Raw genomic sequence first — 25212 nt, 5'->3', positions numbered from 1 at the left:
TCTTCACTTGCACTACTTACTCTGACTTTTCTATCTGTTTTTGCACAGTGCATATAGCCTTAACCACCATCATAGTGTCACTCATGATGTACAGCTTCATGGGAGGGGGCCTGTTTTGTGCCATCGTGGGCAACATCCTGCTGGTGGTCTCCACAGCCACAGACTACTGGATGCAGTATCGTCTGTCTGGCAGCTTTGCTCATCAGGGCCTGTGGAGGTACTGCATGTCTGGCAAGTGCTACATGCAGACCGACAGCATTGGTAAGCACGGAAATAAATGTCTTTTTATAGCCCAGAAATGTCACTGAGGACTTCCTGGGGTACAGAAAGGCTCACTAGAGTCTAGGCCTCTTACTCTGAATCTGTTTAACTGCCATATGACAAGTGCATGCTGTTAGACTGGCGTGCCCGCGGCCTCTGTGACTTCTGCTTCAGTGTCACAATGCTAACATGACAGCGCTGGTGCACAAAGCACCTGACAGCAGTCCATCCAATAGTTGTGTGATATTATAGTCTCAACCAACAAGATGAGCTGACCATGCAACATTGCCAGAGGACATACATGGCTAAAGAAACCTCTGCCATATGCAGTATGTGCGCCAATAAAAAAATAAAAGTCAAAATCTAAAGGTCTTGATAAGAAATGCCTCTTTTAGTTTAAACTGTATCATTTTGTTAGTCTGTATCTGCTATTTTAATGTTTCATTAACTCCATACTCAACTATGTCAAAACAACAAAAACTATAGACTAATAGTCTCAATAGACTAATGAGAAGTTTTAGCATTGCATCATACCGATATTTAGAAAGACTAACCGCTGCTGCTGATCGTTCCAGATAAACATGAGTGGTGTAACATTTAGAAAAGTTCCAAAGAAATTATTAAAACCACATAATACACTGTCAAAAAAAATGAAATGAAAAAAACTGTATGTTCTATTTGTATGCGCGTATATTCCATTTTAGGACTGTCTGTCTTCAACAGCATGACGGAATTAATGACTTTCTGTCTGAGCACAGTAATGCACGGATCCCTTTAAGAATTAATGAGTTAGTAAGAATATTAGGAAATAGATTCATTCCCAGCAAGCCACACCACAAGTGTGTGATCTGCTATTAAGTTTATCTCTGTACATATCTTCAAAGTGTTTTCTCTTTTGTCTGTTTTCCTCCTATACTCAGCTTACTGGAACGCCACTCGTGCCTTCATGATCCTTTCTGCCATGTCATGCTTTGCTGGCATCATCGCAGGAATCCTCTCATTCGCTCACTTCTCTGCCTTTGAGAGGTTTAATCGCTCCTTCGCTGCTGGCATCATGTTCTTTGTTTCAAGTGAGTCATGGCTACAGTCACTGCTTAATGTTTCATTATTATTAATGCTATTTATTGCCACATGCGTATGTACAAACAAAGATCAGCAGGCCTGCCATAAATGTAATTGCACGACGTAACTTTCAACTAAAATGACCTTTACTTCTACTCGCTACTCTCTGCCCACCATTCCAGCTCTCTTTGTTCTGCTTGCAATGGCCATTTACACCGGGGTGACGGTGAACTTCCTGGGCAAGCGATTCGGTGACTGGCGTTTCTCTTGGTCCTACATACTAGGCTGGGTGGCTCTGCTCATGACCTTCTTTGCAGGTTTGTTCATATAAGACTTCAATAGACTCTTCTATGATGACTGTTAAACAGAATCATTTTCAGTTCCACCGTCTCACAACAATCAGTCAGCATCAGTTAAAAACAGTTAAGGTACAACAGCTCTGTCTTTTCTTGAGAAACAAATGATAAAATCTGATATACAATTCTGTCACATGAATGCTTTCATTTTTCTTCACATTAATTCTTGTAGTTGCTATTGTTTTGTGTCAGCACCAGGTCAAATTCACAGATTATTAAGACTAAAATATTTTTTTAAAAAAAATCCCAAAAAAAAACACATTTCCTGCATAATGGTTGTTGTTGTGGTGGCATTATTTTACTCTTGATCTGTCTGTGTAATGTAGAAACAAACTTCACAGTAATTAGAACCTGTTCATAGCTGACAGTGTGTTATTGTTTTGCAGGTATATTCTACATGTGTGCCTACAGAATGCATGAGTGCAGAAGAGTGGCTGGCCCACGTTAAAGTAAGCAGGAAGTAATATGTCTAGGCTACAAAGGATATCAGCTGAATCAACAATAAAATTTGGAAATTTGCATAAGTACCAAACATGTCTTGTGGTTTTCTTGTAAAATGGTCCACAGTGGTTTGGGGTAGAATACACAGTCTCAGCAGAATCAAATCAGCTTAACATTATCCATTAAAGATTAAGATATTTTAAGGGTGTCAGATCTTGCTCCATAAATGAACTATGCCATTTCACATTCTGATATCATTTCTAAGTTACAATAGAACAGTAACACTAAAGCTGAACATGTGAACACATTATATGAACAAGCAGATTTTACTTAGAGCTGCCTGTGCCTTGCTGATTTCCACCACTAGACCCATGTTTCCTGAAAATTGACTTTTGGCCTGTGCAGCGGAAGGTGGAGGAAGAAAAGTAGAAGATGATGGGATCAATGCAGGTGTTGAAAGTGCTAAGCAGCAAGGTGTAGTACCTCCACTCTAGGCTTCTACCCAGGAAGTAACCAATTACATGAGAGAAATTGAATGGCATAACACAAAAAAGGAACACAGCGAGAGTCCCCAGGGCCATGCCAATGGCCTTCTGCTTCTTCTTCTGAGATATCCCCGGTCGTCTGTACAGAATACAGATGCAGTTCAAGTAGCAATAAACACAAATTACAAGGGGTATAAAGCAAAGTACAATGAAAAACTCCAACCGAGCTGGGAGGAGGAACTCCAACTGTTTTTCTGTGAAGTCTTCATAGCACACAGTGGCGTTTTTGTTGGACAGGTCTGGGTGGTGTAGGCTGATGAAAGTAATGCTGCAGTGTGCTGCTGAGATCAGCCAAATAACAACACAGATACTAATGGTGTACGCAGGTTTTTGCAGCCGCTGATAGGTGATAGGGAATGCTACTGCTATGTAGCGCACCACACTGACTGCCATCAGCAGCAACGCGCTGATGTAGATTGGGGAGAAAAAGAAGAAGGAGGTGATGGAGCACATGAAGTTGGGCAGAGTCCATTCCATGCCAGAGGCTGCCTCATGCATCTTGAGAGGAAGGACGATCAAGAAGAGCAGGTCGGAGACAGTCAGGTTGAGCAGCAGGATGTCTGTTGGAAGTGGCTTGGAGCGGATCTTCATACTGAAGGCATAGAGAGCCAGGAGATTGGCCGGGAAACCAAACAGGAAGGAAACGATGTAAACTGAGAGAATGGCCTCGCTCTTCACCATTGACTCCATTATGGAACTAAACCAGAGAACATGATAAACATCAATGAGTGACCAGAGATTATAAGGTAATATAAAACAAACACATCAACTTTAAGTCCCAGTCTATAACACCTGTTCGTGTCAGACATTTTTATAAACTTGTTGGTTTTAAGTCAAATCAGAGTCCCGAGGTTTTGATCAACACTCTTATTAAAGATGGGGAAAAAGCCTCTCCATGACTCTGACTAGTACCAATTCAAATGAGTCACAATTGGTTCTCAGGCTCAGATTTCAAACACAAGATATGGAATATCTTGTGTTTGAAATCTGAAACAGGATTTGCAAAGTTTAGCTTGTCAAGGTCAAACATATAAAACAGACCTTACCTGGTAGCAGATGATTTTAGAAATGTTAAGAAAATGTTTTGAAATGAAAGCTAAGTTCTGTGACTTTCCTCAGAGACAACCAGTTTGTAACTTGCAGGCATCACCTCTGTCGTTTGTCTGTGGAAATGCACCAGTATAAATTAAGTCCTGTTGCCAGAAAGGGAAGTTATGGTGACGGGATACTAATGATTTAAATCTAGTGACGCTGATGGGTGTCAGCACAGCCGTCTGAAAGCATATGAAAATATTTCCTTCCTTTGCATCTTCAGGTTACTTCTGTCTCCTTTTTTTAATATCTTTTATAGAACACTGCTAACTTTATTTAGTCATTTGTTTACTGACTACATCTTCACCATCTTCACTTGCAATACTTAATCAGACTTTCATCAGTGTCACTCATGACGTAGTACTTGAGATACTGCATGTCTGGCAAGTGCTACATGCACTGGTAAAGAGGGGATTTTTTTTGGCATCCTAAAAATATCATTGGGGACTTTCTGGGGCACAGAGATGCTCATCAGAGTCTAGTCCTGTTTATCTGATTAAAACTAGTACACAAACCATCAAAATGACTGCTTGTACTTTTGAGGTACAATTACAGGAATGTCTGGAACTTTAATACTTGTCGAAATTAGAATCACAGTAGTAGTGGAACCACATCACCTTGACTTAACTGGAGGCTCTGTGACTGTTATGTTTGCTGTAACACAAAGCGTAAATGGAATGTCTGATGGGAATGTCTTTAGTTTTGTAGATTTGATCATAAATCAGAGAATGCACTAAATAAAGTTTTTTGGCCTGTTGATGGGAAAGACAGGTGATCACATTTGTTATTCATAATTCACAAACATTTCACATTTCATAACCAAAAACATGAACCTTGGTGCTATAGAAAACGTTCAGGGAAGTAATTTGCATACATTCTGTAGAATGTGTTGGCGATGGCAGTTACTACTGTAGTGGATGGATATTTTAGTGTGTCTAAAAAACACTGACGTTGCCTTTTCTTAAACCAGAGAGAATGCACAAAATTAAAACACTGCAGTAAATATGTTGTGCTACTTTAATGTTTCTTTATACTTGACCATTTCCCTGCGAAAAATAATAACGGTCGCAGCTTATCTTGGTGGAACTAAGCCCACCTCCTCAATACCGTTCTGAAAAGTTTCAGCACTGCATCATACTAATACATGTCAGGTTCTGTATTCTGCTCCCCGTCCTGTGTTCTCCAGCAACTAATCCCTGGCGTCTGTTGGGGGATTCTACTATCTTGATAAAAGCCCCTCACTATGATGCTATCCCAACTGTTAAAAACTGTTTATACAGTATATGGCACATAAAATAAGATTAGGTGTTTTTTTATCAGTCCATCTTTAAATTACCATAATAACGCGGTTTATTGATTTTGGATTCAGTGACAAATAGCAGCAGCATGTGCTGTTCATCTACAGGAATACTAAACAAAATGCTTTTGAGACGTGGCATTCTATCGGCATGCAAGTTTAAATAAAGTGTCAGCGAATAAAACAAATTTATAATAAACAGCTAGCATTTATATAGTTAAGCTAGTTCATGTTACGTCTGGAATCGTTTTGTTCGTGTTTAGACCAACTCTCTTTAAATAATTGTAAATCTCCATGGTCTAAAAGTCAAGACAAATTTGGTACCGAGCAGATGAGCGACCAGTGTGTGGAGTCTGGGCGGCGGAGACTTTTGGGAGGGTAGGGAATGCTTTCGGAAGCAAAAGGAAAAACAGCGCAAGCACAACGTTGTTTGAAACGCGCAAACATATTTCTGATTCGTTATGAGACCATGGCGAATGACCATGGTGTCTGCATTTGCAGTCTGGCAGGCCACCATAGTATTAACATTGTATGGGATACTGCATCAAGCCTCTGTACAAAGACTTGCATGGATTTCCTACTGAAACGTGGCGCAGATCCAGAAGCACATTTCCTTTGTACATCCCAATCAACGTGGAACTGAGCGCACGTTGTGCCTGACCCCTCCCTGTCCACGTCTATTTAGATTGACCCTGCACCTGAGATTCCTCTCTCTGCACGATCAGAAAATGAGTAAGAATGAGTAAGACGGGAAAAAGAAGAACTTCTCACTGGAATGGAGGTGTGCAAAAATGTACTTTTTGGCAGCTGTCCTCCATGCGCCACAATGTTGCTTAATTCAATGATCGAATGAAAATGTTTCCTGTTGACATTTACAAATTCATCATGTGATGGTGCTTTTATATAAATGTGTGCAGTCGATAGCTCTGATTACATTCGGAAAACCGGCTCTCGCTGCAAACTGTGCTTTAATGTTGACCTGTTCAGCTGCATTGTATGGGAATTTGATATACCTGTCTGACATGCGGGTAATTCCGTCCCACGCGGCTGGCATGGCTCTGCTCAGGGTCGACCAGCACAGTCACGATCGGTCGGACTAATAGTTTTCACATTTATGACAGTTTCCCAGCATCACCTCTAAGTGTCACCAAAGGATCAACATCTGTAGAAGCCAGCGTACGCCAGCCATGGCGTGGGCGTGAGGAACGTACAAGTTCGTGGTCATTTCACTGTTGATGCATCTGAACTTTTCCGTGAACAAGAACGTACGGAACATTTTTGTGCGCACGCACCCTTCGTACATGAGGCACCCTGTCTCTGAGTCCAGCTTTGCCAGTTTGTTCCCTCTTGGTCAGTGAGCTTTAATCTACGTCTTGGGTGCGTTTTAATCTATGTCTACCAACCTCTGCATTCAGTCCAGCTTTCTGTAGTCTACAGTACCACAGCCACCAGCCTTCAACTGCCTATGGATTCCACCATTTTCATTCATTTTCCACCTCGTGTGTTTTTCTTTCCTTTTTATTAAACTGTTCAGTTGCCTGGGTTTGAGTCAGTGTCTGCATATAGGTCCAGTTTTAAGGAAATCTATCAAATACAATTGAAACCTGAAGTTATACACTGTATAAAAAGACACATAACCTTTCATTTCTCACTGTGTGACATTAAGTCAGACTTAATATTTTCTGTTTTAGGTCATTTAGGATTACCTAAATTCTTTCTATCAGCTAAATGCCAGAATAATGAGATTTTTTTTTTTTTTTTTCATTCGTTAATCCACAGGATTAGATGTTACAATCCCTTGTGCCAAGATCCCAGGCAAAAAAACATTTAGAGGCCCTGTCCAACTGAGAAAACCTAACAAACCTACAGTCAAAAACCTACAGTCAACCTACAGTCAATTCGAACCTACACGCAATGCGTTCAAGAAATATGAACAAAACAAATGCTTTAGGTCAGTGGTTCCCAAACTTTTCACAGCCCGTACCCCTTCAGACATTTGACCTCCAGCCATGTACCCCCTACTCTACACACACTGTAAAATGCAATATTAATGCTGACTTGCATTTAATTGTTCACTTAACTATTTGGCGAAAGTATTTACATCTTAATGTTTTTTTTCAAGTAACACTTAATTGCAGGGTGAAGAAAGCAATTTACTTCATAATTCCAAGGTAAGGTCACTTACAAGAACCAAGTAAAGGAAGCAAGACATTACGACACCAGTTGGAGGCGGCAATGAGCATGTTTGTGCACGAAGCAGAAAAAGAAGAAGAGTGCTAATCATGTAAATAACCTACAGACAGTTCACAACTTGGTTGGTACTGGAGAGACGCTGCATTATTTTGACTGGTAAATTTGAGGTTTTTTCTGCCTTTCAAGCAGGAATAAAGAAGTGCTGAACTTTGAACTACTGTATATCATTGTGTTGAAATCTTATGTAACTGTAAATGTGATTTTAAAATAGAGCCTGGTTTTCATTTATTTGAAGTATACAAGCAACACTTACTTATTTGAAGGCAATCGTTTTGCTTTGAAGTTAAGATCAATTACTGTTCAAGTAAATGTAACTGAGATTGTAAGTTGCAGGAACTTCAATACATGTGTTGTGTTTTAATAAACACACAGTATACTTGACTTGTGATGACCATGTTAGGTGAAACAGGAATTCTCAGTAGTTTAAGTGCACTACACTAAGTGAGCATTAGTTAGGCCAACTTCAATGCATGTGTTGTGCTTAATAAACACTCAGTATACTTTACTCGTAATTACCTAGTTAGTTGAAATAGGAATTCTCAGTAGTGTAAGTGCACTACACTAAGTAAGCATTTGTTAGGCCAACTTCAATACATGTGTTGTGTTTAATCAACACACATTATACTTTACTTGTAATTGCCTAGTTAGGTAAAACACTGTAAGTGAACTACACTAAGTAAGCATTTGTTTGCACAACTTGCAATTCCTAGTCCAGATTAGTCTGTAATTTCAAGGCAATCGGTTTGCATGTTGTTTTTTAGTAATGTTTACTTATTAGATTTTGCAGTGCACTTCAGACTCGTCATCGCTGTCCGTGGCTATGCTAGCAGCTTCGCAAGCCACATCTGCACTGCTTCTAGCATCCCGGTCAAAGTTAGATATAGAAGTTGAGGAATAGCCTGGGTTGTTGTCACTGGCATGTGCATCTTCGCCTGTGGGCTGACTATTGGTAGCAGTTGAGGTCTCTCTGGAAGGGCAATCCATCCTTTTTAGCCATTTATCCATTTTTGGCAGTTAGCCAGGCGACCTAGTTTACCTCAGACTGATGACTTGACAGCTAAAATGACAGAAAGTTATCAGAATTGTTGACGACATAATTTAAAAACCCAATCAAGAACGAGATTTGCTTGTTTCTGGGGGGAAAATAACTGGAGTATAGCTATATCATCAGGAGATTTGCACCTGCCCACCAATCACAGACATTTCAGGGAGCTGATACATAGCTTCAAAGCCAGTTGTCCTACAATCTAGCTATTAACATAATTGACTCACATGAAAAACAGTCTTCTGTTTTTTCATTTAGGTGGAGAATCAGAAAATGAGAAAACAACCCGTTACCCGTTTTTTCAGTTTCAAAATGTAATCAGGCTGAGTTCAGAATCAACTCTTTCGCATACCCCCTACGTCACTTTGCGTACCACTGGGGGTACGCGTAATCGCTGCTTTAGGTATATCAAATGCTCTTTTGGGTTCCTGCTGGCTTGTACAGCCCGCTCAGCAGTAAACAAAGAAATATAGCTACTAACCAACATGAAGGCATCAGATACCTGGCCTATTCAACAGCAGTATGCAACATGTCATTGGGGTTTTCAAGTGGGCACCTCCCTTCACCGATTTTTTTGTTAAGTTAGGCACACGGCACCTTAAGAAGACTTAACAGTGAATTCCAGCGTCCTGGAGTCAAATGGAGCCACTTCAACTTCCTTTTCTCCACACTCTCCCAGTTCACCCATTGACCCTGCTTAGCCTTCGACACTGCCTTAGTGCATCTTACTGCTTCCTCTTGTTTATTTATCTCTTCCACTATCCCTTTTCTACTACTACTCCACAGAGGTTTCCCTGCGCACAGCCCTAGGCCTCCACGCCCTTGCTCTACATGGCCTATGATATCCCGATGCCTAAGGGCTGCCCGTGGTTGCTGTAATGCCTCTTTTGGGTTCCACTTCCTCCCTGTCTTAACCGTGGGACGTCTTTCCTCAGTCCTTCAAACTGCACCTCATCACTGAGAATTGCATCGTATTGTATTGTATTTCCTCAGTATTTTGTAGCATTGCCTTTAAACTATGACTTGGGTCAAACATTTTGTGTATCCTTCCACAAGCCTCACAGTAGTTTGCTGGAATTTTAGCCCATTCCTCCCAACAGAACTGGTATAACTAAATCAGGTTTATAGGCTGCTTTGCTCGCACATTCCTTTTCAGTTCTGCCCACCCATTTTCTATAGACTGAGATCAGGGCTTTTTAATGGCCACTCCATAACACTGACTTTGTTGTCCTTAGGCCACTTTGTAGCTAATTTGGCGGTGTGCTTAGGGTCATTGTACATTTGGAAGACCCATTTGCACCCAAGCTTTAACTTCCTGGCTGATGTCTTGAGATGTTGTTTCAATATTTCTACATAGCGTTCTTTTCTCATAATGCCATCTATTTTGGGAAGTGCACTGGTCCCTCCTGCAGCAAAACACCCCCACAACAGGATGCTGCCACCCCTGTACTTCACTGGTGGTATGGTGTTCTCAGGCTTGCAAGCTTCCCCCCGTTTCCTCCAAAAGTAACAGTGGCCATTATGTTGCTTTTGGAGTAATGACTTCTTCCTTTTTGAGTGGTATTTCAGGCCGTGTACAGGCCGGTACAGGACTCGTTTCGCTGTGGATAATCACACTCTCTTACTCTCATCTCTCTTTTGCTTATGTTATGGGCTGATAGGTGCATTTTACATCAAAGCATCATATCTGGGACACAGAAGCCATCTCCTTCCTGAGTGGTATGATGGCTGGATATTCACATTGTGTTTATCCTTGCGTATATTTGTTTGAACAGATCAACGTGGCACCTTCCAGCATGTGGACTCGTACCCAAGGATGAACCAGACTAGTGGAGGTACACACTTCTCTTCCTGATATCTTGGCTCATTTCTTTTTATTTTCCCATGGTGTCACACAAGAAAGCAGTGTGTTTGAGGTGTGCCTTAAAATACATCCACGGTTGTGCCTCCAATTAACTCAAATGGTGTCAATTAACCTTTAATAAGCTTTCAATTCCATGGCATCGTCATCTAGGCTTTCCCAAATTGTTTAAAGGCATAGTAGTAATCTTAGTGTCTGTATATCTCAATATTAATTTAGTATTTAGCAAATAGAAATCATTTTGGTAATCCTAACTGACCTAAAACAGGAAAAGTTTAGTCTCATTTAATGTCAGACAGTCAGAAAAAAAAGATGTTTGTCATTTTATACAATGTAAGTAAACTTCTCGTTTCAACTGTATTCAGCAACAGTAACCACTGCTGCTGTTTCCACATAAATGATAGTTGACAAATCCAGAGAAGTTCCCCTGAAATAACATTGAAAATGTTTCAAAGTATTTTGGCTTTGCTTTGCTTCGTCTCAGCTTACTAGAATGAGACACGTGTCTTCGTGATCCTGTCCTCCATCTCCTGCTTTGCTGGGATCAGCGGCAAAACATCTTTTGCCCACTTCTCTGCCTTTGAGAGGTTCAACTGCTGATTTGCTACTAGTATCATATTCAATGTTTCAGGTGAGTCATGGATACAGTAAATGCCATATAAAATTAGTTTTGTTACGTAACCTTCACCATGTATGACATGTTGTTTTTTGTGAATTTGCATATGTTCAAACAAAGCTCAGCATCACTGCCAAAAATGTAGTTGCACCAGGTAACCTTCAACTAAAATGACCTTTACTTCTATGAACATGAATTTTACTGTGTGCCACTCCCTGCTCGCCTGGGCTTGGTGGCTCTGCTCATGACATCCTTTGCAGGTTTGTTCATACAAGACTTCAATAGACTCTTCTTAAATGACTGTATCTTACTGGTGGCAAACAGAATCTGTTAGACTTTTTACAATTCTGTCTCAAATCGCCAAGTGAAATAGACGTCTGTCATGTGAACATTCATTCATTCCTTCAGTCATTCATCTTCTGTAACCGCTTGTCCTGCAAAAGGTCGCGGGGAGGCTGGAGCCTATCCCAACTGTCATTGGGCGAGAGGTGGGGTACACCCTGGACAGGCCGCCGGTCTATCGAGGGGCTAACACAGAGAGACAGACAACCATTCGTCATGTGAACATTTTTCTGTAAATTTATTTACAATATAGTCATTTACAGTAATTCTTGAAATTGCTGCTGTTCTGTGTTAATGCAGTCTTTAACAATTACACACATTTCCTGTACAGTGGTTTGTTGTGGTGACAATACATCACACTTCTGTGTCTGTGTAGTGTGGAAATGCTCTTCATGGTAATTCTACACTGTTTACAGCTGAGGTGTGTTATTTTGCAGTTATATTCTACATGTGTGCTGACAGAATACATGAGTGCGGAAGAGAGGCTGGCTCTGTTTAAAGTAAACAGGAAGTAATGCTTTGACGCTGCACAAGATATCAATGCACATTTAAATGGAAAGCAATAACATTTGGAAATATGCATATGTACCTAACATGTCTTGTGGTTCTGTTGTATAATGGCTTGTGGTGGAAGACACAGTCTAATAGCATTAGATCAGCTTTAATGTTTTAAGGGTGTCAGACACACCACTGAAGATGTATTTTACTCTTCACTAGACCTTGTGTCCTGCCTTTCCATTTCCACATCAGTAGACCCATGTTTCCTGAAAATGAACTTTTGGCCTGTGCAGTGGAAGGTGGAGGAAGAAAAGTAAAAGACGATGGGATCAATACAGGTGTTGAAAGTGCTAAGCAGCAAGGCATAGTACCTCCACTCTGGGCTTTTACTCTGGGAGTAACCAATTACATGAGAGATATTGTATGGTACAACACAAATAAGGAACACAGCAAGAGTCCCCAGGGCCATGCCAATGGCCTTCTGCTTCTGCATCCTTGATATCCTTGGACGGGTGTACAGAATATAGATGCAGTTCAAGTAGCAAAAAACACAAATTAGAAGGGGAACAAGGCAAAGCACAAAGAAAAACTCCAACCGAGCTGGGAGGAGGAACTTCATCTGCTTTTTTGTGAAGTTTTCATAGCACACAGTGGCATTTTCGTTGGACAGGTTTGGGTGGTGTAGGCTGATGAAAGTGATGCTGCAGTGTGCTGCTGAGATTAGCCAAATAACAACACAGATACTAATGGTGTACACAGGTTTTTGCAGCCGCTGATAGGTGATAGGGAATGCTACTGCTATGTAGCGCACCACACTGACTGCCATCAGCAGCAACGAGCTGGTGTAGATTGTGGAGAAAAAAAAGAAGGAGGTGATGGAGCACATGAAGCTGGGCAGAGTCCATTTCATGTCAGACGCTGCCTCATGCATTTTGAGAGGAAGGACGATCAAGAAGAGCAGGTCGGAGACGGTCAGGTTGAGCAGCAGGATGTCTGTTGGACGTGGCTTGGAGCGGATCTTCATACTGAAGGCATAGAGAGCCAGGAGATTGGCCGGGAAACCAAACAGGAAGGAAACGATGTAAACTGAGAGAATGGCCTCGCTCTTCACCACTGACTCCATTATGGAACTAAACCAGAGAACATGATAAACATCAATGGGAATGTGTGTAGAGACCAGAGATTATAAGGTAATATAAAACAAACACATCCACTTTATGTCCCAGACAATAACACCTGTTCATGTCAGACATAATCTTGTTGATTTTAAGTCAAATCAGAGTCCCGAGGTTTTGATCAATACTCTTATTAAAGATACTGTAAATACATCAGTTCTGTTTGCCATCCTTGTTATTTTTTACATAAGGAGGCAGGAAGGTAATGGGGGAAAAGCCTCTCCATGACTCTGACTAGTACCAAATCAAATGAGGCACAATTAGTTTTCAAGTTCACATTTCAAACACCAGATAGGAAATTTCAACACCAAACAGGACTTGCAAAGCTTAGCTTGTTAAGGTAAAACATATTTACTTACCTGGTAGCAGATTATTTTAGAATTGTTAAGGCTAAAGAAAAAAAAAGCTAAATTTGGTGACTTTCCTCAGAGACGACTTGTTTGTAACTTGCAGACATCACCTCTGTGGTTTGTCTGTGGCAACGCACTGGTATAAATTCAGTCCTGTTGCCAGAAAGGGAAGTTGTGGTGACAGGATATTGATGATTTAAATCCAGTGACGCTGATGGGTGTCAGCACAGCCGCCTGAAAGCATATGAAAAATTTTCATTCCTTTACATCTTCAGGTTACTACTGTTTCCTCAAGTAGTTTCCTATTTTTTAATATCTTTTATAGAAAATGACTAAGTATTTTGTATTTGTATACTGTATAATACTGGTAACTGTGCTACTTCCTGCGTGCTTCCCCTCTCATGAGTCCAGATACTACCAGTCTGAATTGTTGGGGCCCATTAGCCATGCTGGAAGCTACACTGCGTGGCTGTTGACGCATTTCCTCACGCTTCTTCTTTTCCTTATTGGATTGCCCCTTTTGGCTTTGCCTTATCCGTCCTTTATACCTGCATTGTCTTTTCACCTGATCTGCCTCTGGGACCTGTGCCCCTGGAATCTGTTTGCCCGGGGATATCTGAGCCTTTCAATTGCTTTTTCTTCTTGCTTCGCTTTAGGAACGTTAATATTTAGAGACGTTTTGGGCATAGTTTTCTGTTTTGCTGACTGTTACGTGCGGCTGTTCTTCCCGTCTCCTCCTGGTCACTCCTCCCCTGGCCTGCTAAGCACTTGAATCGCATTTGTGCTCAGGTAGGGGAGGAGACTATATAAGGAGACGAGGGAGGCAGTGCTGGGTCTCTCTCTCTCGCTCATTCTCTTACTCTCTCACCATCGCTGGCGCACGTCCCGACAACGTAGGCGTCCAGGTTTTGTCCATGTTTCTTTGTGTTTAAGCAGGTGGATTATTTCTTTAACCTACAAAGTATTTAAAACTTCGTAGGCTTTATTATTTTAGTTTGGATTGTAGGTGACCGGTAGTCCTGTTTTCGCTTTTTGTTCATGTTGTTTAGGTTTAGTTTAAGTACTTTAATTTAGTGGGAATGAGGTTGGGGTCCTACGGCCCTATGTGGGCTGGCCCCGTGTCCGAGTTCCTCTTTTGTTCTTTTTGGCTGGCACCTACAGTCCTTTTTGGTTTTTTGAGTTTGTTTGTTGTTTTTCTCCCCTGCTCTTGTTTTGAGTTTAAATAAAACACATTTTTGTAGAACCTCCAATTGTTGTCTGGCGTCCCTTTGATATGTTATGTGTCTATCGAGCCTTTTAAAAGAAGAGACTGTAACACTGACACAAGCCAACTTTCTTATTGTGCATAGCTAACCACGTTTGCTGTGCTGCTTGGCCTCCAGATGACCATCAGTGTGGTTGTAGATTTGCATTTAGTTCCTTTATATTTTGTATTTCTGTATTATTTTGTGTTCTTTTGCTGACTTGTTTTGTAAGGTGACTAACCCTAACCCTTGACATGAATAGTTTGAAAGTGCTCTTTTGTAGTTCTTCCTCTCTGGTGGGTTACTGTTAAGAGCAGGGAGGAGGACTTTTAGGCAGCTTAGGAGTTTCTTAAGCAGAGAAGAAAATGGCTGAAAGAGGCAGGAGAGATATTCTCCAAACACTGACTGACAATCCAGCTTGTTACAATCGCAATATCACCGGAAATGAAAGTCATCACAACACTGAGGTATTTAGCAACAGGAAAAATGCAAAAATGCAACAATGCAGCAGTGATGACTTGGGGGCAATTCTACGTCTCTAAACACTTTTATTCTCATTGACCAGTCGAGACAGAAGCAAACACAGTTCCTCTGTCCAGTTGGGTTTCCTACTTCATTTCTTCTCCACTGCTGTTTGGTTTGTGGAAGATTTGAACACCAACCAACACTGCTTCTTCTTCTTAGCAATCACAGAAATTGATGAAAGCTGAGCCATTTTACCCTCATTAATACCAAAAGGATGGAAAATGACCAGTATGGTAAATGAATGGAAGCAAATAAATAGAACTATCAGCATGTGAATACTGTGCAAGTGGGAGTTTTCACACATTTTGTAGGATAATTTTTAAAGTATAGCTTACTATTTATTTATTTTTTTCTGTAAAATCCATTTAATGTCAGACAGTCAGAACAAAAAAAGATGTTTGTCATTTTATACAATGTAAGTAAACTTCTCGTTTCAACTGTATTCAGCAACAGTAACCACTGCTGCTGTTTCCACATACATGATAGTTGACAAATCCAGAGAAGTTCCCCTGAAATAACATTGAAAATGTTTCAAAGTATTTTGGCTTTGCTTTGCTTCGTCTCAGCTTACTAGAATGAGACACGTGTCTTCGTGATCCTGTCCTCCATCTCCTGCTTTGCTGGGATCAGCGGCAAAACATCTTTTGCCCACTTCTCTGCCTTTGAGAGGTTCAACTGCTGATTTGCTACTAGTATCATATTCAATGTTTCAGGTGAGTCATGGATACAGTAAATGCCATATAAAATTAGTTTTGTTACGTAAAATTCACCATGTATGACATGTTGTTTTGTGAATTTGCATATGTTCAAACAAAGCTCAGCATCACTGCCATAAATGTAGTTGCACCAGGTAACCTTCAACTAAAATGACCTTTACTTCTATGAACATGAATTTTACTGTGTGCCACTCCCTGCTCGCCTGGGCTTGGTGGCTCTGCTCATGACATCCTTTGCAGGTTTGTTCATACAAGACTTCAATAGACTCTTCTTAAATGACTGTATCTTACTGGTGGCAAACAGAATCTGTTGGACTTTTTACAATTCTGTCTCAAATCGCCAAGTGAAATAGATGTCTGTCATGTGAACATTCATTCATTCCTTCAGTCATTCATCTTCTGTAACCGCTTGTCCTGCAAAAGGTCGCGGAGAGGCTGGAGCCTATCCCAACTGTCATCGGGCGAGAGGCGGGGTACACCCTGGACAGGCCGCCGGTCTATCGAGGGGCTAACAGAGAGACAGACAACCATTCGTCATGTGAACATTTTTCTGTAAATTTATTTACAATAATTAGTCATTTACAGTAATTCTTGAAATTGCTGCTGTTCTGTGTTAATGCAGTCTTTAAGAATAACACACCATTAACAATTACACACATTTCCTGTACAGTGGTTTGTTGTGGTGACATTATATCACACTTGATCTGTCTGTGTAGTGTAGAAATGCTCTTCATGGTAATTCAACACTGTTTACAGCTGAGGTGTGTTATTTTGCAGTTATATTCTACATGTGTGCTGACAGAATACATGAGTGTGGAAGAGAGGCTGGCCCTGTTTAAAGTAAACAGGAAGTAATGCTTTGACGCTGCACAAGATATCAATGCACATTTAAATGGAAAGCAATAACATTTGGAAATATGCAAATGTACCTAACATGTCTTGTGGTTCTGTTATATAATGGTCTAATAGCATTAGATCAGCTTAAATGTTTTAAGGGTGTCAGACACACCACTGAAGATGTATTTTACTCTTCACTAGACCTTGTGTCCTGCCTTTCCATTTCCACATCAGTAGACCCATGTTTCCTGAAAATGAACTTTTGGCCTGTGCAGTGGAAGGTGGAGGAAGAAAAGTAGAAGATGATGGGATCAAGACAGGTGTTGAAAGTGCTAAGCAGCAAGGTGTAGTACCTCCACTCTGGGCTTTTATCCTGGAAGTAACCAATTACATGAGAGATATTGTATGGTACAACACAAATAAGGAACACAGCAAGAGTCCCCAGGGCCATGCCAATGGCCTTCTTCTTCTGCATCCTTGATATCCTTGGACGGCTGTACAGAATATAGATGCAGTTCAAGTAGCAAAAAACACAAATTAGAAGGGGTCCAAGGCAAAGCACAAAGAAAACCTCCAACCGAGCCGGGAGGACGAAATCCAACTGTTTTTCTGTGAAGTTTTCAAAACACACAGTGGCGTTTTTGTTGGACAGGTCTGGGTCGTGTAGGGTGATCAAAATGATACTGCAGTGTGCTGCTGAGATCAGCCAAATAACAACACAGATACTAATGGTGTACGAAGGTTTTTGCAGCCGCTGATAGGTGATAGGGAATGCTACTGCTATGTAGCGCACCACACTGACTGCCATCAGCAGCAACGAGCTGGTGTAGACTGTGAAGAAAAAGATGTAGGAGGTGATGGAGCACATGAAGTTGGGCAGAGTCCATTTCATGCCAGACGCTGCCTCATGCATCTTGAGAGAAAGGACGATCAAGAAGAGCAGGTCGGAGACAGTCAGGTTGAGCAGCAGGATGTCTGTTGGACGTGGCTTGGAGCGGATCTTCATACTGAAGGCATAGAGAGCCAGGAGATTGGCCGGGAAACCAAACAGGAAGGAAATGATGTAAACTGAGAGAAGGGCCTTGCTCTTCACCATTATGGAACTAAACCAGAGAACATGATAAACATCAATGGGAATGTGTGTAGAGACCAGAGATTATAAGGTAATATAAAACAAACACATCCACTTTATGTCCCAGACAATAACACCTGTTCATGTCAGACATACACTTGTTGATTTTAAGTCAAATCAGAGTCCCGAGGTTTTGATCAACACTCTTATTAAAGATACTGTAAATACATCAGTTCTGTTTGCCATCCTTGTTCTTTTTTACATAAGGAGGCAGGAAGGTAATGGGGAAAAGCCTCTCCATGACTCTGACTAGTACCAAATCAAATGAGGCACAATTAGTTTTCAAGTTCACATTTCAAACACCAGATAGGAAATGTCAACACCAAACAGGACTTGCAAAGCTTAGCTTGTTAAGGTAAAACATATTTACTTACCTGGTAGCAGATTATTTTAGAATTGTTAAGGCTAAAGACAAAAAAAGCTAAATTTGGTGACTTTCCTCAGAGACGACTTGTTTGTAACTTGCAGACATCACCTCTGTCATTTGTCTGTGGCAATGCACTGGTATAAATTCAGTCCTGTTGCCAGAAAGGGAAGTTATGGTGACAGGATACTAATGATTTAAATCCAGTGACGCTGATGGGTGTCAGCACAGCCCCCTGAAAGCATATGAAAAATTTTCATTCCTTTGCATCTTCAGGTTACTACTGTTTCCTCAAGCAGTTTCCTATTTTTTAATATCTTTTATAGAAAATGACTAAGTATTTTGTATTTGTATACTGTATAATACTGGTAACTGTGCTTCTTCCTGCGTGCTTCCCCTCTCATGAGTCCAGATACTACCAGTCTGAATTGTTGGGGCCCATTAGCCATGCTGGAAGCTACACTGCGTGGCTGTTGACACATTTCCTCACGCTTCTTCTTTTCCTTATTGGATTGCCCCTTTTGGCTTTGCCTTATCCGTCCTTTATACCTGCATTGTCTTTTCACCTGATCTGCCTCTGGGACCTGTGCCCCTGGAATCTGTTTGCCCGGGGATATCTGAGCCTTTCAATTGCTTTTTCTTCTTGCTTCGCTTTAGGAACGTTAATATTTAGAGACGTTTTGGGCATAGTTTTCTGTTTTGCTGACTGTTACGTGCGGCTGTTCTTCCCGTCTCCTCCTGGTCACTCCTCCCCTGGCCTGCTAAGCACTTGAATCGCATTTGTGCTCAGGTAGGGGAGGAGACTATATAAGGAGACGAGGGAGGCAGTGCTGGGTCTCTCTCTCTCGCTCATTCTCTTACTCTCTCACCATCGGTGGCGCACGTCCCGACAACGTAGGCGTCCAGGTTTTGTCCATGTTTCTTTGTGTTTAAGCAGGTGGATTATTTCTTTAACCTACAAAGTATTTAAAACTTCGTAGGCTTTATTATTTTAGTTTGGATTGTAGGTGACCGGTAGTCCTGTTTTCGCTTTTTGTTCATGTTGTTTAGGTTTAGTTTAAGTACTTTAATTTAGTCGGAATGAGGTTGGGGTCCTACGGCCTTATGTGGGCTGGCCCCGTGTCCGAGTTCCTCTTTTGTTCTTTTTGGCCGGCACCTACAGTCCTTTTTGGTTCTTTGAGTTTGTTTGTTGTTTTTCTCCCCTGCTCTTGTTTTGAGTTTAAATAAAACACATTTTTGTAGAACCTCCAATTGTTGTCTGGCGTCCCTTTGATATGTTATGTGTCTATCGAGCCTTTTAAAAGAAGAGACTGTAACACTGACACAAGCCAACTTTCTTATTGTGCATAGCTAACCACGTTTGCTGTGCATCTTGGCCTCCAGATGACCATAAGTGTGGTTGTAGATTTGCGTTTAGTTCCTTTATATTTTGTATTTCTGTATTATTTTGTGTTCTTTTGCTGACTTGTTTTGTAAGGTGACTAACCCTAACCCTTGACATGAATAGTTTGAAAGTGCTCTTTTGTAGTTCTTCCTCTCTGGTGGGTTACTGTTAAGAGCAGGGAGGAGGACTTTTAGGCAGCTTAGGAGTTTCTTAAGCAGAGAAGAAAATGGCTGAAAGAGGCAGGAGAGATATTCTCCAAACACTGACTGACAATCCAGCTTGTTACAATCGCAATATCACCGGAAATGAAAGTCATCATAACACTGAGGTATTTAGTAACAGGAAAAATGCAAAAATACAACAATGCAGCAGTGATGACTTGGGGGCAATTCTACGTCTCTAAACACTTTTATTCTCATTGACCAGTCGAGACAGAAGCAAACACAGTTCCTCTGTCCAGTTGGGTTTCCTACTTCATTTCTTCTCCACTGCTGTTTGGTTTGTGGAAGATTTGAACACCAACCAACACTGCTTCTTCTTCTTAGCAATCACAGAAATTGATGAAAGCTGAGCCATTTTACCCTCATTAATACCAAAAGGATGGAAAATGACCAGTATGGTAAATGAATGGAAGCAAATAAATAGAACTATCAGCATGTGAATACTGTGCAAGTGGGAGTTTTCACACATTTTTTAGGATAATTTTTAAAGTATAGTTACTATTTATTTATTTTTTTCTGTAAAATCCATTTAATGTCAGACAGTCAGAACAAAAAAAGATGTTTGTCATTTTATACAATGTAAGTAAACTTCTCGTTTCAACTGTATTCAGCAACAGTAACCACTGCTGCTGTTTCCACATACATGATAGTTGACAAATCCAGAGAAGTTCCCCTGAAATAACATTGAAAATGTTTCAAAGTATTTTGGCTTTGCTTTGCTTCGTCTCAGCTTACTAGAATGAGACACGTGTCTTCGTGATCCTGTCCTCCATCTCCTGCTTTGCTGGGATCAGCGGCAAAACATCTTTTGCCCACTTCTCTGCCTTTGAGAGGTTCAACTGCTGATTTGCTACTAGTATCATATTCAATGTTTCAGGTGAGTCATGGATACAGTAAATGCCATATAAAATTAGTTTTGTTATGTAAAATTCACCATGTATGACATGTTGTTTTGTGAATTTGCATATGTTCAAACAAAGCTCAGCATCACTGCCATAAATTTGGTTGCACCAGGTAACCTTCAACTAAAATGACCTTTACTTCTATGAACATGAATTTTACTGTGTGCCACTCTCTGCTCGCCTGGGCTTGATGGCTCTGCTCATGACATCCTTTGCAGGTTTGTTCATACAAGACTTCAACAGACTCTTCTTAAATGACTGTATCTTACTGGTGGCAAACAGAATCTGTTGGACTTTTTACAATTCTGTCTCAAATCGCCAAGTGAAATAGACGTCTGTCATGTGAACATTCATTCATTCCTTCAGTCATTCATCTTCTGTAACCGCTTGTCCTGCAAAAGGTCGCGGGGAGGCTGGAGCCTATCCCAACTGTCATCGGGCGAGAGGCGGGGTACACCTTGGACAGGCCGCCGGTCTATCGAGGGGCTAACACAGAGAGACAGACAACCATTCGTCATGTGAACATTTTTCTGTAAATTTATTTACAATAATTAGTCATTTACAGTAATTCTTGAAATTGCTGCTGTTCTGTGTTAACGCAGTCTTTAAGAATAACACACCATTAACAATTACACACATTTCCTGTACAGTGGTTTGTTGTGGTGACATTACATCACACTTGATCTGTCTGTGTAGTGTGGAAATGCTCTTCATGGTAACTCAACACTGTTTACAGCTGAGGTGTGTTATTTTGCAGTTATATTCTACATGTGTGCTGACAGAATACATGAGTGCGGAAGAGAGGCTGGCCCTGTTTAAAGTAAACAGGAAGTAATGCTTTGACGCTGCACAAGATATCAATGCACATTTAAATGGAAAGCAATAACATTTGGAAAAATGCATAAGTACCTAACATGTCTTGTGGTTCTGTTATATAATGGCTTGTGGTGGAAGACACAGTCTAATAGCATTAGATCAGCTTTAATGTTTTAAGGGTGTCAGACACACCACTGAAGATGTATTTTACTCTTCGCCAGAGCTTGTGCCCTGCCTTTCCATTTCCATAGCACTAGACCCATGTTTCCTGAAAATGAACTTTTGGCCTGTGCAGTGGAAGGTGGAGGAAGAAAAGTAGAAGATGATGGGATCAATACAGGTGTTGAAAGTGCTAAGCAGCAAGGTGTAGTACCTCCACTCTGGGCTTTTACGCTGGGAGTAACCAATTACATGAGAGATATTGTATGGTACATCACAAATAAGGAACACAGCAAGAGTCCCCAGGGCCATGCCAATGGCCTTCTGCTTCTGCATCCTTGATATCCTTGGACGGGTGTACAGAATATAGATGCAGTTCAAGTAGCAAAAAACACAAATTAGAAGGGGTCCAAGGCAAAGCACAATGAAAAACTCCAACCGAGCTGGGAGGAGGAACTTCATCTGGTCTGTTGTGAAGTTTTCATAGCACACAGTGGCGTTTTTCTTGGACAGGTTTGGGTGGTGTAGGGTGATCAAAACGATGCTGCAGTGTGCTGCTGAGATCAGCCAAATAACAACACAGATACTAATGGTGTACACAGGTTTTTGCAGCCGCTGATAGGTGATAGGGAATGCTACTGCTATGTAGCGCACCACACTGACTGCCATCAGCAGCAACGAGCTGGTGTAGATTGTGAAGAAAAAGATGTAGGAGGTGATGGAGCACATGAAGCTGGGCAGAGTCCATTTCATGTCAGACGCTGCCTCATGCATCTTGAGAGGAAGGACGATCAAGAAGAGCAGGTCGGAGACAGTCAGGTTGAGCAGCAGGATGTGTGTTGGACGTGGCTTGGAGCGGATCTTCATACTGAAGGCATAGAGAGCCAGGAGATTGGCCGGGAAACCAAACAGGAAGGAAACGATGTAAACTGAGAGAATGGCCTCGCTCTTCACCACTGACTCCATTATGGAACTAAACCAGAGAACATGATAAACATCAATGGGAATGTGTGTAGAGACCAGAGATTATAAGGTAATATAAAACAAACACATCCACTTTATGTCCCAGACAATAACACCTGTTCATGTCAGACATAATCTTGTTGATTTTAAGTCAAATCAGAGTCCCGAGGTTTTGATCAATACTCTTATTAAAGATACTGTAAATACATCAGTTCTGTTTGCCATCCTTGTTATTTTTTACATAAGGAGGCAGGAAGGTAATGGGGGAAAAGCCTCTCCATGACTCTGACTAGTACCAAATCAAATGAGGCACAATTAGTTTTCAAGTTCACATTTCAAACACCAGATAGGAAATTTCAACACCAAACAGGACTTGCAAAGCTTAGCTTGTTAAGGTAAAACATATTTACTTACCTGGTAGCAGATTATTTTAGAATTGTTAAGGCTAAAGAAAAAAAAAGCTAAATTTGGTGACTTTCCTCAGAGACGACTTGTTTGTAACTTGCAGACATCACCTCTGTGGTTTGTCTGTGGCAACGCACTGGTATAAATTCAGTCCTGTTGCCAGAAAGGGAAGTTGTGGTGACAGGATATTGATGATTTAAATCCAGTGACGCTGATGGGTGTCAGCACAGCCGCCTGAAAGCATATGAAAAATTTTCATTCCTTTACATCTTCAGGTTACTACTGTTTCCTCAAGTAGTTTCCTATTTTTTAATATCTTTTATAGAAAATGACTAAGTATTTTGTATTTGTATACTGTATAATACTGGTAACTGTGCTTCTTCCTGCGTGCTTCCCCTCTCATGAGTCCAGATACTACCAGTCTGAATTGTTGGGGCCCATTAGCCATGCTGGAAGCTACACTGCGTGGCTGTTGACGCATTTCCTCACGCTTCTTCTTTTCCTTATTGGATTGCCCCTTTTGGCTTTGCCTTATCCGTCCTTTATACCTGCATTGTCTTTTCACCTGATCTGCCTCTGGGACCTGTGCCCCTGGAATCTGTTTGCCCGGGGATATCTGAGCCTTTCAATTGCTTTTTCTTCTTGCTTCGCTTTAGGAACGTTAATATTTAGAGACGTTTTGGGCATAGTTTTCTGTTTTGCTGACTGTTACGTGCGGCTGTTCTTCCCGTCTCCTCCTGGTCACTCCTCCCCTGGCCTGCTAAGCACTTGAATCGCATTTGTGCTCAGGTAGGGGAGGAGACTATATAAGGAGACGAGGGAGGCAGTGCTGGGTCTCTCTCTCTCGCTCATTCTCTTACTCTCTCACCATCGCTGGCGCACGTCCCGACAACGTAGGCGTCCAGGTTTTGTCCATGTTTCTTTGTGTTTAAGCAGGTGGATTATTTCTTTAACCTACAAAGTATTTAAAACTTCGTAGGCTTTATTATTTTAGTTTGGATTGTAGGTGACCGGTAGTCCTGTTTTCGCTTTTTGTTCATGTTGTTTAGGTTTAGTTTAAGTACTTTAATTTAGTGGGAATGAGGTTGGGGTCCTACGGCCCTATGTGGGCTGGCCCCGTGTCCGAGTTCCTCTTTTGTTCTTTTTGGCTGGCACCTACAGTCCTTTTTGGTTTTTTGAGTTTGTTTGTTGTTTTTCTCCCCTGCTCTTGTTTTGAGTTTAAATAAAACACATTTTTGTAGAACCTCCAATTGTTGTCTGGTGTCCCTTTGATATGTTATGTGTCTATCGAGCCTTTTAAAAGAAGAGACTGTAACACTGACACAAGCCAACTTTCTTATTGTGCATAGCTAACCACGTTTGCTGTGCTGCTTGGCCTCCAGATGACCATCAGTGTGGTTGTAGATTTGCATTTAGTTCCTTTATATTTTGTATTTCTGTATTATTTTGTGTTCTTTTGCTGACTTGTTTTGTAAGGTGACTAACCCTAACCCTTGACATGAATAGTTTGAAAGTGCTCTTTTGTAGTTCTTCCTCTCTGGTGGGTTACTGTTAAGAGCAGGGAGGAGGACTTTTAGGCAGCTTAGGAGTTTCTTAAGCAGAGAAGAAAATGGCTGAAAGAGGCAGGAGAGATATTCTCCAAACACTGACTGACAATCCAGCTTGTTACAATCGCAATATCACCGGAAATGAAAGTCATCACAACACTGAGGTATTTAGCAACAGGAAAAATGCAAAAATGCAACAATGCAGCAGTGATGACTTGGGGGCAATTCTACGTCTCTAAACACTTTTATTCTCATTGACCAGTCGAGACAGAAGCAAACACAGTTCCTCTGTCCAGTTGGGTTTCCTACTTCATTTCTTCTCCACTGCTGTTTGGTTTGTGGAAGATTTGAACACCAACCAACACTGCTTCTTCTTCTTAGCAATCACAGAAATTGATGAAAGCTGAGCCATTTTACCCTCATTAATACCAAAAGGATGGAAAATGACCAGTATGGTAAATGAATGGAAGCAAATAAATAGAACTATCAGCATGTGAATACTGTGCAAGTGGGAGTTTTCACACATTTTGTAGGATAATTTTTAAAGTATAGCTTACTATTTATTTATTTTTTTCTGTAAAATCCATTTAATGTCAGACAGTCAGAACAAAAAAAGATGTTTGTCATTTTATACAATGTAAGTAAACTTCTCGTTTCAACTGTATTCAGCAACAGTAACCACTGCTGCTGTTTCCACATACATGATAGTTGACAAATCCAGAGAAGTTCCCCTGAAATAACATTGAAAATGTTTCAAAGTATTTTGGCTTTGCTTTGCTTCGTCTCAGCTTACTAGAATGAGA

General features: G+C 41.0%; 5 protein-coding genes across 5 annotated transcripts; 1 reads left to right on the top strand and 4 right to left on the bottom strand.

Annotated features, from left to right (window-relative positions):
* Positions 1 to 53: 53 nt before the first annotated feature.
* Positions 54 to 11755, top strand: lim2.5 (lens intrinsic membrane protein 2.5). Its single transcript, XM_084556946.1, has 4 exons — positions 54 to 261; positions 1182 to 1331; positions 1506 to 1640; positions 11609 to 11755. The coding sequence occupies exons 1-4, from the start codon at positions 84 to 86 to the stop codon at positions 11668 to 11670; spliced, it is 525 nt and encodes a 174-aa protein (XP_084413072.1). The 5' UTR covers positions 54 to 83; the 3' UTR covers positions 11671 to 11755.
* Positions 1981 to 4858, bottom strand: LOC311496913 (free fatty acid receptor 3-like). The gene is made up of 2 exons (XM_084556945.1): positions 3712 to 4858; positions 1981 to 3362 (listed from the first exon to the last, which is right to left on the bottom strand). Exon 2 carries the CDS (start codon positions 3353 to 3355, stop codon positions 2447 to 2449), a length of 909 nt encoding a protein of 302 aa, XP_084413071.1. The 5' UTR covers positions 3356 to 3362; positions 3712 to 4858; the 3' UTR covers positions 1981 to 2446.
* Positions 11756 to 11816: 61 nt separating the features above from the next.
* On the bottom strand, positions 11817 to 12807 carry LOC311497445 (free fatty acid receptor 2-like). Its single transcript, XM_084557765.1, has one exon. It carries the CDS (start codon positions 12790 to 12792, stop codon positions 11875 to 11877), a length of 918 nt encoding a protein of 305 aa, XP_084413891.1. The 5' UTR covers positions 12793 to 12807; the 3' UTR covers positions 11817 to 11874.
* A 3488-nt stretch (positions 12808 to 16295) lies between these two features.
* LOC311496604 (free fatty acid receptor 2-like) lies at positions 16296 to 17953 on the bottom strand. Its single transcript, XM_084556494.1, has one exon. It carries the CDS (start codon positions 17610 to 17612, stop codon positions 16704 to 16706), a length of 909 nt encoding a protein of 302 aa, XP_084412620.1. The 5' UTR covers positions 17613 to 17953; the 3' UTR covers positions 16296 to 16703.
* A 3189-nt stretch (positions 17954 to 21142) lies between these two features.
* Positions 21143 to 23266, bottom strand: LOC311496496 (free fatty acid receptor 2-like). The gene has a single exon (XM_084556380.1). The coding sequence runs from the start codon at positions 22458 to 22460 to the stop codon at positions 21543 to 21545; it is 918 nt and encodes a 305-aa protein (XP_084412506.1). The 5' UTR covers positions 22461 to 23266; the 3' UTR covers positions 21143 to 21542.
* Between the last annotated feature and the right edge of the window lie 1946 nt (positions 23267 to 25212).

The sequence above is a fragment of the Chelon labrosus genome (genome assembly GCF_963514085.1).
Source record: "Chelon labrosus genome assembly, chromosome: 12".
Lineage (NCBI taxonomy): Eukaryota > Metazoa > Chordata > Actinopteri > Mugiliformes > Mugilidae > Chelon > Chelon labrosus.
Note: the sequence above shows the minus strand (reverse complement) of the source record. Positions and strands in the feature narration are given on the sequence as shown.